The sequence below is a fragment of the Trypanosoma conorhini genome, assembly GCF_003719485.1.
Source record: "Trypanosoma conorhini strain 025E chromosome Unknown Tco_14.4_contig_00114, whole genome shotgun sequence".
In the NCBI taxonomy this organism is placed as follows: domain Eukaryota; phylum Euglenozoa; class Kinetoplastea; order Trypanosomatida; family Trypanosomatidae; genus Trypanosoma; species Trypanosoma conorhini.
Genome location: NW_021704198.1, coordinates 27535 through 37385, shown reverse-complemented (window position 1 = coordinate 37385; position 9851 = coordinate 27535). Strand labels below are relative to the sequence as shown.

General features: G+C 56.6%; 6 protein-coding genes across 6 annotated transcripts, besides 1 other annotated feature; all 6 read left to right on the top strand.

The window, feature by feature from the left end:
• Positions 1 to 329: 329 nt before the first annotated feature.
• On the top strand, positions 330 to 1115 carry Tco025E_02771 (uncharacterized protein; the record flags this gene model as incomplete). Its single annotated transcript, XM_029369694.1, has 1 exon — positions 330 to 1115. The coding sequence occupies one exon, from the start codon at positions 330 to 332 to the stop codon at positions 1113 to 1115; it is 786 nt and encodes a 261-aa protein (XP_029230264.1).
• A 275-nt stretch (positions 1116 to 1390) lies between these two features.
• Tco025E_02770 (uncharacterized protein) lies at positions 1391 to 2005 on the top strand (the record flags this gene model as incomplete). Its single annotated transcript, XM_029369693.1, has 1 exon — positions 1391 to 2005. One exon carries the CDS (start codon positions 1391 to 1393, stop codon positions 2003 to 2005), a length of 615 nt encoding a protein of 204 aa, XP_029230263.1.
• Positions 2006 to 2797: 792 nt separating this feature from the next.
• On the top strand, positions 2798 to 3766 carry Tco025E_02769 (telomerase reverse transcriptase; the record flags this gene model as incomplete). Its single annotated transcript, XM_029369692.1, has 1 exon — positions 2798 to 3766. The coding sequence occupies one exon, from the start codon at positions 2798 to 2800 to the stop codon at positions 3764 to 3766; it is 969 nt and encodes a 322-aa protein (XP_029230262.1).
• A 364-nt stretch (positions 3767 to 4130) lies between these two features.
• On the top strand, positions 4131 to 6353 carry Tco025E_02768 (putative telomerase reverse transcriptase; the record flags this gene model as incomplete). The annotated part of the gene is made up of 1 exon (XM_029369691.1): positions 4131 to 6353. The coding sequence occupies one exon, from the start codon at positions 4131 to 4133 to the stop codon at positions 6351 to 6353; it is 2223 nt and encodes a 740-aa protein (XP_029230261.1).
• Positions 6354 to 6653: 300 nt separating this feature from the next.
• Positions 6654 to 8168, top strand: Tco025E_02767 (uncharacterized protein; the record flags this gene model as incomplete). Its single annotated transcript, XM_029369690.1, has 1 exon — positions 6654 to 8168. One exon carries the CDS (start codon positions 6654 to 6656, stop codon positions 8166 to 8168), a length of 1515 nt encoding a protein of 504 aa, XP_029230260.1.
• Positions 8169 to 8175: 7 nt separating this feature from the next.
• Positions 8176 to 8196: a microsatellite.
• Positions 8197 to 8533: 337 nt separating this feature from the next.
• On the top strand, positions 8534 to 9658 carry Tco025E_02766 (uncharacterized protein; the record flags this gene model as incomplete). The annotated part of the gene is made up of 1 exon (XM_029369689.1): positions 8534 to 9658. One exon carries the CDS (start codon positions 8534 to 8536, stop codon positions 9656 to 9658), a length of 1125 nt encoding a protein of 374 aa, XP_029230259.1.
• Positions 9659 to 9851: the final 193 nt, after the last annotated feature.

Sequence of the window (9851 nt, the reverse complement as noted above, 5' to 3'; positions counted from 1 at the left end):
TGTTATTCCTTCAATAAATAATAAAAGTCCGCTGTGCCTCCTTTTTATTCTGCTTTTTTATTTTGGCTTTTTTGCTTTCATTCAAAGCCGGAGGGGTGAAAAATAAGGCGTATTTTGTGATTCTTTGTGTAGGTGCGTGAGGGCCGTAGGAGGAGGCGTGGGAAGCTCCTTTCCTCCTCTGCCCCCAAGAAGAAGAGGAAGGTGAGGGTGATATGTATGCTCCTTGGTGGGGTTCAACCTCATGTGCAGAGAAGTGTGGTGGAGGCACATGTCTCAAGAGTCTCTGCGTTTACTGCCCTACTCTCTCTGATGGGCAAGAGGAGCGGGCGATGGAAAACATCCTCTTTTTTCATCCTCCCCACGTTCAGGCAAACGTGCAGATGAACCATGTTGGCTTTTGTATTGGCGCAGCATGTTTGGTAGAGCGATTTGGGTCAACGGGGCTTCTTGACAGGATTCAAACCAGTCAGGGAACCACGGTGCTTTGCTCTCCGTTCCCCAATCTATGGATTGCCGTTGAGGCAATGGAACCCTATGACAGCTCTGCGCTGCTGCCAATAGTTCGGCGTGGCTTTGAGGTCTTTGTGCTGCGACACGGCTGGTCAACTGTTGCGGCGCTCGTATCCCCCGTTGGTGCGTCGGTTGGCAGTGCTGAGCCGCGTCGGGTGCTGAAAAGCTTTTACGAGAAGTTTGCCGTGTTTCTGGAAACGCGGGTTCTGCTTGTTGACGTGCGTGACGCCGTCCGGTTGTCGAGGGGCATGATGAAGCCTGCATCGTCCGCGTCAGTTGCGGCACCAGAAGCGGCTGTGGGACGGGAAAAAGGTCACGTGCCGCGATGGAACCGTCGCTGGACCGTGCTGGCAGTGACGGAGTGTCTGCTGGCCTACCCCGTTTTTATGCGTCCGGCATCACTTGCGGCGCAGTCCATGTGTCATAGTCTGGTGTATCGTTATTTATCCTTTCTCTCGACTGGAGGAGTTCCCAACGACTCCGCATGCAGCAGCAGCAACAATGAAAACAAAAACGACAGCAGTAAAAAAAGAAACTTTTCAGTGGATTTTTTGCGGGCCGAGCATCGTGCACGGTTGGCTGGGGAGAAGAGTACAAGGGCGTAGCCGCCACCAGCAGCGCTGCGACACTGACGCAAAGTGTCAAAGAGCGTCTTTTGTGGACATGCTGCCAGTACATAGTGTTCGTGAGAGAAACGTTGAAGGTGATCGCCTCCAACGCCGCACCTGCCGTTGTGTCGAGGCTTATCTGCTTGCTATTGGTGGAGCCGGATTTGACAGACTTTGCCGCATTTTTGGAAAGTGGCCACTCACACTGTTATATATGTCATGCGTCGGGTGTCATTGTCGCCGTTTTGGTCAACGCCAGCCTTCACCGTTCGATGCATCAGATGATTCTTGAGGTTTGCAAACCGCTTGCGGAGGATATCGCGGAGTTATTGACGACTGGGGCGTGTGCCCTGTCCCGTGGGGGCCCTGTAGGCCCGCGTGAGCTGCAGCAGATGGCCCTGACCTCGCGAAACGCCTCCCATTATAGCGCTGCGGGTTTTTTTTCTGCCGGGCCACACCTGCCGAGGTTGCGCGAGATGAAGTTGACGTTTCAATGGACCGTGTGGCACAATGACATGGTTGCCGGGACTCCACTGCGTGAGTATCCCCGTGCTCTGCAGGTACTGTTGTCGGGCATGCTGCGTGTGCTCACGCCAGGTCTGCCCACGAAAGGGGAGAGAGTGAAGGGAACTTGCGCCGTTGCTTCTACCAATCCTCACCATGACAACTTCCGCAGAGTCTCAGAGGGTAGCGGCGTTGTTCCCTTAAACCAGCATTTGCCCTGTGCACTGATGGAGTTGTGGATGCCGCTGCCCGATTTATCCTGGATGTGCGTTTCGCGACGACATCATCACGTGGGTGGAGTGGTGTTTTACGGCTCTGCTTCATTGAAGAGCTGCTTCGAGGCCGCATCCGAGTTGTTTGAGTACATGCCTTGCTTGCTATGAAGTTTTCGCTTCTTGTATCGGAGCCGCTTTGCTTCCCCTCTCTGCATCCGTCTGGTGTGCTCAGTGAGGCCCTTCTCTGTGTGTGGTGTTTGGGGGGCGGGGCCGAAGCGAGCGTTATATGTTTATATGGTGTTTGCATATATTTCTGTGTGTGTGTGTGCACGCCCATTCTATTCCTTTTTTTTTGTTTTTGCCATGTCGTGTGTATTTGACTCGTCTGTGTGGGCGTGTAGGTGCCATTCCGCAATGGATGAGAGCCATTGCTGGCGATTGCAGACAGCCTGGAAGTCGACACTGTTCTCTTTCCTACTCTCGCGCCTTTCTCTCATGGCAAGTGTGCTGCCACTGGTGCTGTCTCTTTATTTGCATACAGCTTCTCAATTTTTCCACTCTTTCCTCTTTCTTCGCGTTCTTCTGTTTACGTTTCGTGTGTGTTGGCTTCCTCTCCCAGTTGGCGGGGAGTGAGACGATGACGTAAGGAGGGCTCCGGGTTCCGCACGCATTGTTGCTATTTTTATTGTAGTTATTGGGAGTTCTACTTGTGTTGAAGTTGCCGCGCTGGTGCGCCTGCGGAGGCGGATCCTGTTGCTTGGTTCATTGCAGATGGAATAGCGGCAACCAACAACCAACAGAGAGCAACAGACAGCAAGAAGGCGGGGAGAGAGTCGCTAAGAGGCGTGCTGTGGGGCACATTGCACACACACGCAAGCAAACACGAAAAACAAAAAGAGGAAAGAAACATTAACGCAAGGAAGGGAATAGACGGAGGCTTAGGGAGTGGAGTATAGGCGCATGTCCTCCACGTTTCCCACTATTCCCGGTTATGCCGGCCCCTGGTCACTGAAGGACTTTCTGCTGCGGTACTTCTTCGTGCAGCTGCGATTTGAGGCGTCCCCAGCGACGCACTTTGTACCATCTTCCAATGGGCGGATTCTGTTTGTGCCCCCTACGGGCGGCTTCGCAGTGGTGGTGTACGCCTCGTTGGGCGCTCCACCGCCGCCGCCACTCATTGGGAGGTCGGCAGCGTCACCGGTGGGCGAGGTTGCGGCTGCGGGGCATGACAAGTTTCCGCGAGCGGCACCTGTGATGCTGCGTGGGAGGCCACTGACTTCGTCGCTGCTGCGGTGCTCTTTTTGGAGCTCCCTCTTCGCTCAGCTGGGAACTGCAGCCGTCAGCTTTATCGCTGCATGGTGCCCGTTGGTGGTGCAGTTTGAGCCGAGTGGTGGGGGGCTGCAGGTGTTGGGCCCTCCGCTGAAGAGCGCCGTGCCGCGGGCGGTAAAGCGACAGCGAAGCGTCAGTTGCATGGGATTGCGCAAGAGGGCGCGATGGGAGGGAAATGCCCAGCCGCGTACCACACAGGCGACGTTGTTCTCATCGTTGGCCTCGTCACTCTATCGCTTGAATGTTTCGCGTCTCCCGTTGATTGGGGAGGCACCTCTTCGCACCTTTGCGGAAATCGACCGCGCAGTGGACCCCAGGCTTGCAGAATTGTGGCAGGAGCATCACGCAGGTGCAGACCCGACTGCAGCATGCCGTTGCTCGGTTACTACAGGAGTGGACCCAGTCTCATGTGCAGACACGTGCAAAGTCTTGAGCATGTCAAAACGAATTGGTTCACTTGGTGTTTCCCTACACATTCTCTGCAAATGGCGATGTCGACAGCAGAGTCAGCATGGAGTCCGTGGAGCGGCATCTCACACACGTGCTTCACTGTCTTTTGGGCGGTGTGTGCCGGATGAATCTTCGCGGGGCGGCAATTAAACATGCTGGTTTTTTGGAGGAGCGCAGTCTCCCCTTTAAGAGCTGCCGCTCCCGTGAGCAGCAGGCTGTGGAAGCTGCAGCCGTTCCGGTGTCGGAACTCACTTTGCCCGAGTCCATTGTGAACTCCTATCTTCGCAGCTTGCTGGAGGGACTCTGGTGGCGTGCGCCTCAGGGCAAGGGGCGGGTGAGCTTTTGGGGGGAAGCATTGGTGTTGGATAGGCTGTGCGCCGTCACCTTGAATTGGCTGCAGTGCGGGAGACAAGAGAGCTTTCCACTCAGTCACTTTCTACATGAGGTGCCCGTCGCCAGGCTTCCATGGCTGCGTGGTTTCTACACCCGAGGCGTTGGACGCAAACGACGGTCCATGATTCAGCAGCGGGTGTTCCTTCAATTGGTCTTTTTTATTTTCCAGCATGTGGTGCCGTTTTTGGTGCGGCGTTCGTTTCACGTGACGTGGTCGTCCAAAAGGCCCGGCGCGTTTCTTTTCCTACCGAAGCTGGTGTGGTCCCGCCTCGTGAGCCGTGAGCTGCGACACGTGTGCCTCCCACGCCGCAGTCGAGGGAAGCGGGAGAGAGACGCTGCTGGCACGCCGCGGCCGACGGCGTCACTCCCCATGGCGCTGCAGCGCGTCACCGCAGACGAAGTCGTGGCATCAAAGCTGGCGCCTGAAACGGACGCCGCAGCTTCCGCCCCTCCGGTGTTGTACTCGTCCATTCGATTTCTCTTGGACCATCACAAGCTGCGCCCCATCGCACGGGCTCGCCACGCCAGCTTGCGCCGGCTGTTAAAAATGGCCGATGGGTTGTTTCCCCCGACGACAGCCGTTACCCGCATGATGCCTGGAAGGGCGGCGCCCACCGCGAGAGGGGCGCGTGGTCGTAGTGCTTCTCCCCACGCCGCGGTGTTACGCGGGGCACTTCGTTGCCTGCTTGCCGGCCTCGCGGAGCACCACGTCGGTTCATCGCTGGCGAAATTTACAAATATTTCCCATCAGGATGAGTATGCCGAGATACGCTCTTTTGTCGAGGGCGCACGACACTTCCACCGGTGTCCGCTGCTTGCATCCGCCCCGGTGTCTTGCACCGCCCCACCGGGAGGCGGCAGTCCAGTGGTGACGATGTTGCGCGGGGATGCGGCGAGGTGCTATGACAATCTCCCACAGGCGGCAGTGATGCACGCCGTCGAGCGTCTCGTGAGTCACGACTCATACTACACACTGTCGTTATCGGTCATTGCCCCGTGGATGAGCGGTGGTGCGGGGACCGGTACCCGGGCGGGAGTGCATGGGCAGCGACTGCAAAGCACAGGTGAGGACGCAACAAGCGCCGAGGTGTTGCTGCATCAATTTGTGAAGTCGCAGACCGTCTCTGGGGAGCGCGTTCAAAATGGGACGCTTCCAGGCATTCCAAGAGGATGGATTGTGTACGAGGAGCCCACGCCGCCCTCCGACTCCATGTTAAGTGGAAATGAAATGCGTGCAGTTTTAAAGCAACACCTACAGCATCACCTTGTCGTCATTGATAGGAAGCTTTATACACAGGGAGTGGGGATAACCCAAGGCTCAGCGGTGGCCATGCTGCTCTGCGACACGCTTCTTGAAACCGTGGATCAATCTCTCTCCTGCATTCTTTCACAACATGAGGAACCGGCACTGCTTTTGCGACGAGTGGATGATGTCTTGGTGGTGACATTGTCTCACGTGGCGGCGGCTCGTTGCGATGCGGCGTTGCGTCGTGGATGGCCCGAAGTAGGGTTTCTTTGCCAGGGTGAAAAGCTGCGATGTAGTACGGTCGAACTCATTCCGTGGTGTGGTCTGCTGTGGAATCCGAAAACGCTGGAGTTTTCCGTGGAGTGGAGGCGTTTAGCATCGCTGCTTCCACACATTGCATCCTACCCAATGACTGGCAATGAACCGCTGCATTGCTCGCTGCGACTGATGAGTATTCTGTGCCTCCGCACACCATTGACGGTGCTGTGTCGCCGTATCAACAGCAAGATGCGTGTGGTGCAGACGCTATGTGAGATTGGCTTCCTCTGGTCGCGCTTCTTCCTAAAGAAACTCGTGCAAAATGCAGCTTTCATGCGACCCCACGTGCGTGTTTTACTGAAGCCCCTCGCACTGGCCGCCGCTTCGTTGCGCCGGTTGGTGAGGCGTCAAAAAGGTCACCTTGCACGGCTTGGCTCTTTCTGCGACGTCACAGATGAGGAGGTCCAACTCTGTCTTCTCTTTACTCTGCATAAGACCCTTCAAGGATGGTTGCCGTGGATGGTGTCGCGGTTGCGACGGGACAGGAATGGACAGAGGCGTTTTCTGCTACTCTTATTGGCTCTCGTGCGACGGAAACTGAGGGCGGCGCTTTGGAGAGACGGTGCTCTTTCTGAGGGAAGCGAAGGGCACGACTCCGCTCGTCGCGGCAGTGGCCATGGCACTGCTGTTGCCGCCGTCGCTGCTGCGGAGCAGCAGGATGAGAGGAAGAAGCAGACTGCACATGGGGTGGTGGGTGGGATGCTGCTGTCTGAAGGCGAGGACACAGTCACTGTGCGCGCTCTCGCCGCGGTGCAGTTTCGGGCCTTACACGCGCAGTAAAGCACTGAGGGGGGGGGGGGAGTTTGCTCACTGTTTGTTATGGAATCCACCACAGTCGGGACGATGGGGAAAAAAAAAGAAAAAAAACTGCTTCTGCAAGCTCCCCCTCCCTCCTTTATTATTATTTTATTTTGGCGGCTTTACCGCCATTGTTTTTTCTGTAGTGTTGCTTATTCCTTCGCTTTCTGGTGCTTGCGAGGTACGCAACCGGCCTCTCCTGCTCTTGGCTGCTCAATCCGTGCAACTGTCAAGCCCCTCCTCTTCTTCCCTTCTTGTCATCATTGCGTCCGCAGGAAAGGGATGGAGGACAGTGGAGGCATTGCTCAGTGGTCCAACGACAGGAGTGGCCGGGGCGGCCGAGGCGAGATGATGGGTCGCGGTTCCATGGGACCCACTGGCGGCTCACTGTCGCTCAGTACATCTGTGCCCCCCACAGAGTCGCGGCGGCAGCGGACTTCGTCCGCCGCTGCACAGGCAAAGCACGGCGACAGTTCGAGCAAACGAGGGAGCAGGCGCGGCACAGAGGACACGCTACCGCCCATTAACAGCAAGCGCCAGAGCCGATCTGGCGATCCAAAGAAGCCGGCGGCAGTGGCAGCCGCGTCGTCCGGGCGGGGCTCAGCTTCGAAGAAGGGGCGGAGAGCGACGGGCTCGCGCTCATCCACGCCACGGGGCAGTGCCGTGGGAAAGCGAAGAAGCCACTCCCCAGCGGCGTCAAGGTCAGCCAGCCGCGCGTCTTCGCTCGGCAAAGCTGCAGCGTCTACGGGCTCAAAACAGCGTGGCAAGTCGTCTCGGGGGCCAAGTGCCTCTCGATCGCGTGCGGGTTCGCGCGCGTCGACAGCGAAAAGGCGCAAATCCACCAAGGGGAAGGGGCTCAGTGGCCCCGGCAGCAGAAGACGGTCCGTGAAGGGAAAGAAGGGAAAGGGGCGGCCGTCGTCAGCGCGTGGTGGTCTGAAGGAAGACGCGGGCGTTCCCGCTCTCGCGTCCTTTGCGGCAATGGAGACGACGCAGCGCCTTGCTCTCGAGAAGGAGGAGGACTCCACACGTGAGTCCTTCTTGCCGGATTACAACCTTCTCGTCATGAACATTGTTCGCTCGCAGTTAGCGGTGGTGAATGAGCGACAGCAGTGCCTCAATGATACCTTCAAGGCTATGCGTGCCCACGGTCTCCAGTTGGCGTCTGGGCAGGATCCCAATGCTGCAATTGACATGCTGCGGTTACAGTTACAGGCGGAAATGCAGAAGCAGATGGATGATATTCGGGTGGAAAATGGGTCTCTTCGTGGTCTGTTGGACGAAAAGAAAATTGAGTTGGAGGAGAAAACTGCAGAGATTCAGGGACTCCGGGACAAGGTTAACCGCAGACTGATGCGCTTTGAGGTGGAGAGTGAATCCTTGAAGGCCGAGGTGCAGTCCGTGTTGCAAACAAACCAGCTGGACGTGGACCGAATGAAGCGGGATCTTGGGCATCGTCTCGATGTGGCCACGGCAACGCTTCGCACCCCCAAGTATGATACGGCGTTGCGCTCCATGCAGGAAATTGTGCAAAGCGTGCAGGAGGAGATTCAGGAGCACCATGATACTTTGAGCAAACTCATTGTTTCTATAGGGGCGCAGGACACTTTTTTGCGAGACAAGAGTGATTCCATGCACACCAACTTTCCAACAAGGTATCGTGATGAACTGCGGAAGCTAGACAAGGACCATCTTCTTAACCTACTCGACGTGCTCTCATTCCACGACGCCGTCGTAGAGACAGTGGGTAAAGCCCTGTACGTGCTGCAAAAGTCGGAGCATACCACGAATGTATTTTAATACCCCTATCATCATCATCATCACCATCCTTATTAAATGTATTTTACACAGCTTATATGGTTTACTTTGCCATGATTCAACGAGAAAGACAACATCAGAGTCAAGAAGAAGAAACATAATTGAATGAGACAAGTGCAACCGTAGGGCGCTTCTTCGATTGCTGGATATTCAAGGAGCCGCGTACCCCGTTTCTTTTTTTTTTCTTCTATTGAAGACGAGGTGAAGTGCCCTTGTTGTTGTTGTTTTCTCTTCTCACGGCTGCTGTAACGCCTAGTATCTGGCTCTTTATTAAGAGTTGAGGAGGGAAAACCGTCCTGTGCGTATGCGTGTGTGGGCGCCTGCGACGAAGGAAGGAGACACCCACAATGGAGGACGCAGTGATAAGCCCCAGTTCAAAGCTCCGCCCATCCTCCTCCCCGTCACCGGCGCCCTCACTGATTGGGAAATTGACGCCGTCATCATCCTCACTGGCAGGTGGCCCGCGTAGTAAAGAAAAGGCGGCAGCCCGTGTCGAAGCAGCAGTGCAAGAGGTCCCATGGCGTTGTGTTTGCGGTGCTCTCTGTCCTACGTCCGCCGTTTTTCTTCTACATTCGCGCAGTTGTTTGGCAAGGCGTGGTGATGTGCCAGGACTCGTTACTAGCGAGGATCCCATTGGTGTGGATGATGCTCCCAGGGAGTCGACGGTGCGTGGGCGGATGCTTTCCTCGCTCCGTGCCGCGGGGAGTTCAGGCGAGCTCCACGGTGACTGCTTAGCAGCGGCTGCCAACGCGATGCAGTTTTCCCTTTCCTCGACAACATATGAGCCACGAGAAGAAGCGGAGGGCGTGGAAGGAAGAGGAGCGACAGGAAGGAGCTTGAGCACAGTGTGGGAACTGCAGCCGGTGTTTCTTTCTGTGTCTGGGACGGCGCTTCTTGCCGCGGCGCGCCGCAGCATGGGGAAAAGGAGGAAAGGCGACGACGTGACGGAGACCCGGGATTGGGACAGTCGTAACGCTGAGGAGGCCTTTGCATCTCCGTCCCCCCACTACACGGTGCTTCCCCATGGCCTTCAGTACGCGAAGAAGCTGACGATCACGGGCACATATCGTTTTCGTGCAGCGTTTGCGGAGACCGAGGAGGGTGCAGAAACGCGAGTGCCAGGCAGCAGCAGCAGCAGCAGCAGCCGTTCTTTTTCGACGAGTGCCTCCCGGCCTCAGGACGATGCGGCAGACGGCCACGTGGAGGGCCTAGCCTCGCCTCGACGGTTTTCGAAGCTGCGATTTAACGCCAACCACGCCGAGATGTCCTCGTATGTGTACAAACGTTTTTTGCCGCGGGATGACGCCCAGTGTGAGCGGGATACGGATGCAAAGACTCTGGGGCCAGAGGACGCCTGCGCGATGAAGAAGTCGCGGGCGGAGTCAACCTGCTTGGACACCGTCTTGCGTCGGGAGGGTCGACGCATACTGCCTGTTCCCATGCCCGTGCTGGAGTGGCACTATCCGAGGTAGCGCGAGGAGGGGGAAAGGGGCGTCAGCGACGCACAAGGATGATTTCCGGGATCGCGAAAAACAAAAGTGGTTGGAGAAGCGCGTCATTGTCGCGAGGCTTTGAAAGCAACTGAGATTCACACACCGCGACAACGACCTCTCTGGACCTTGCTCTTCGTATCGTCCCCACTCCCCGTTCTTGCAGTACTCTGTT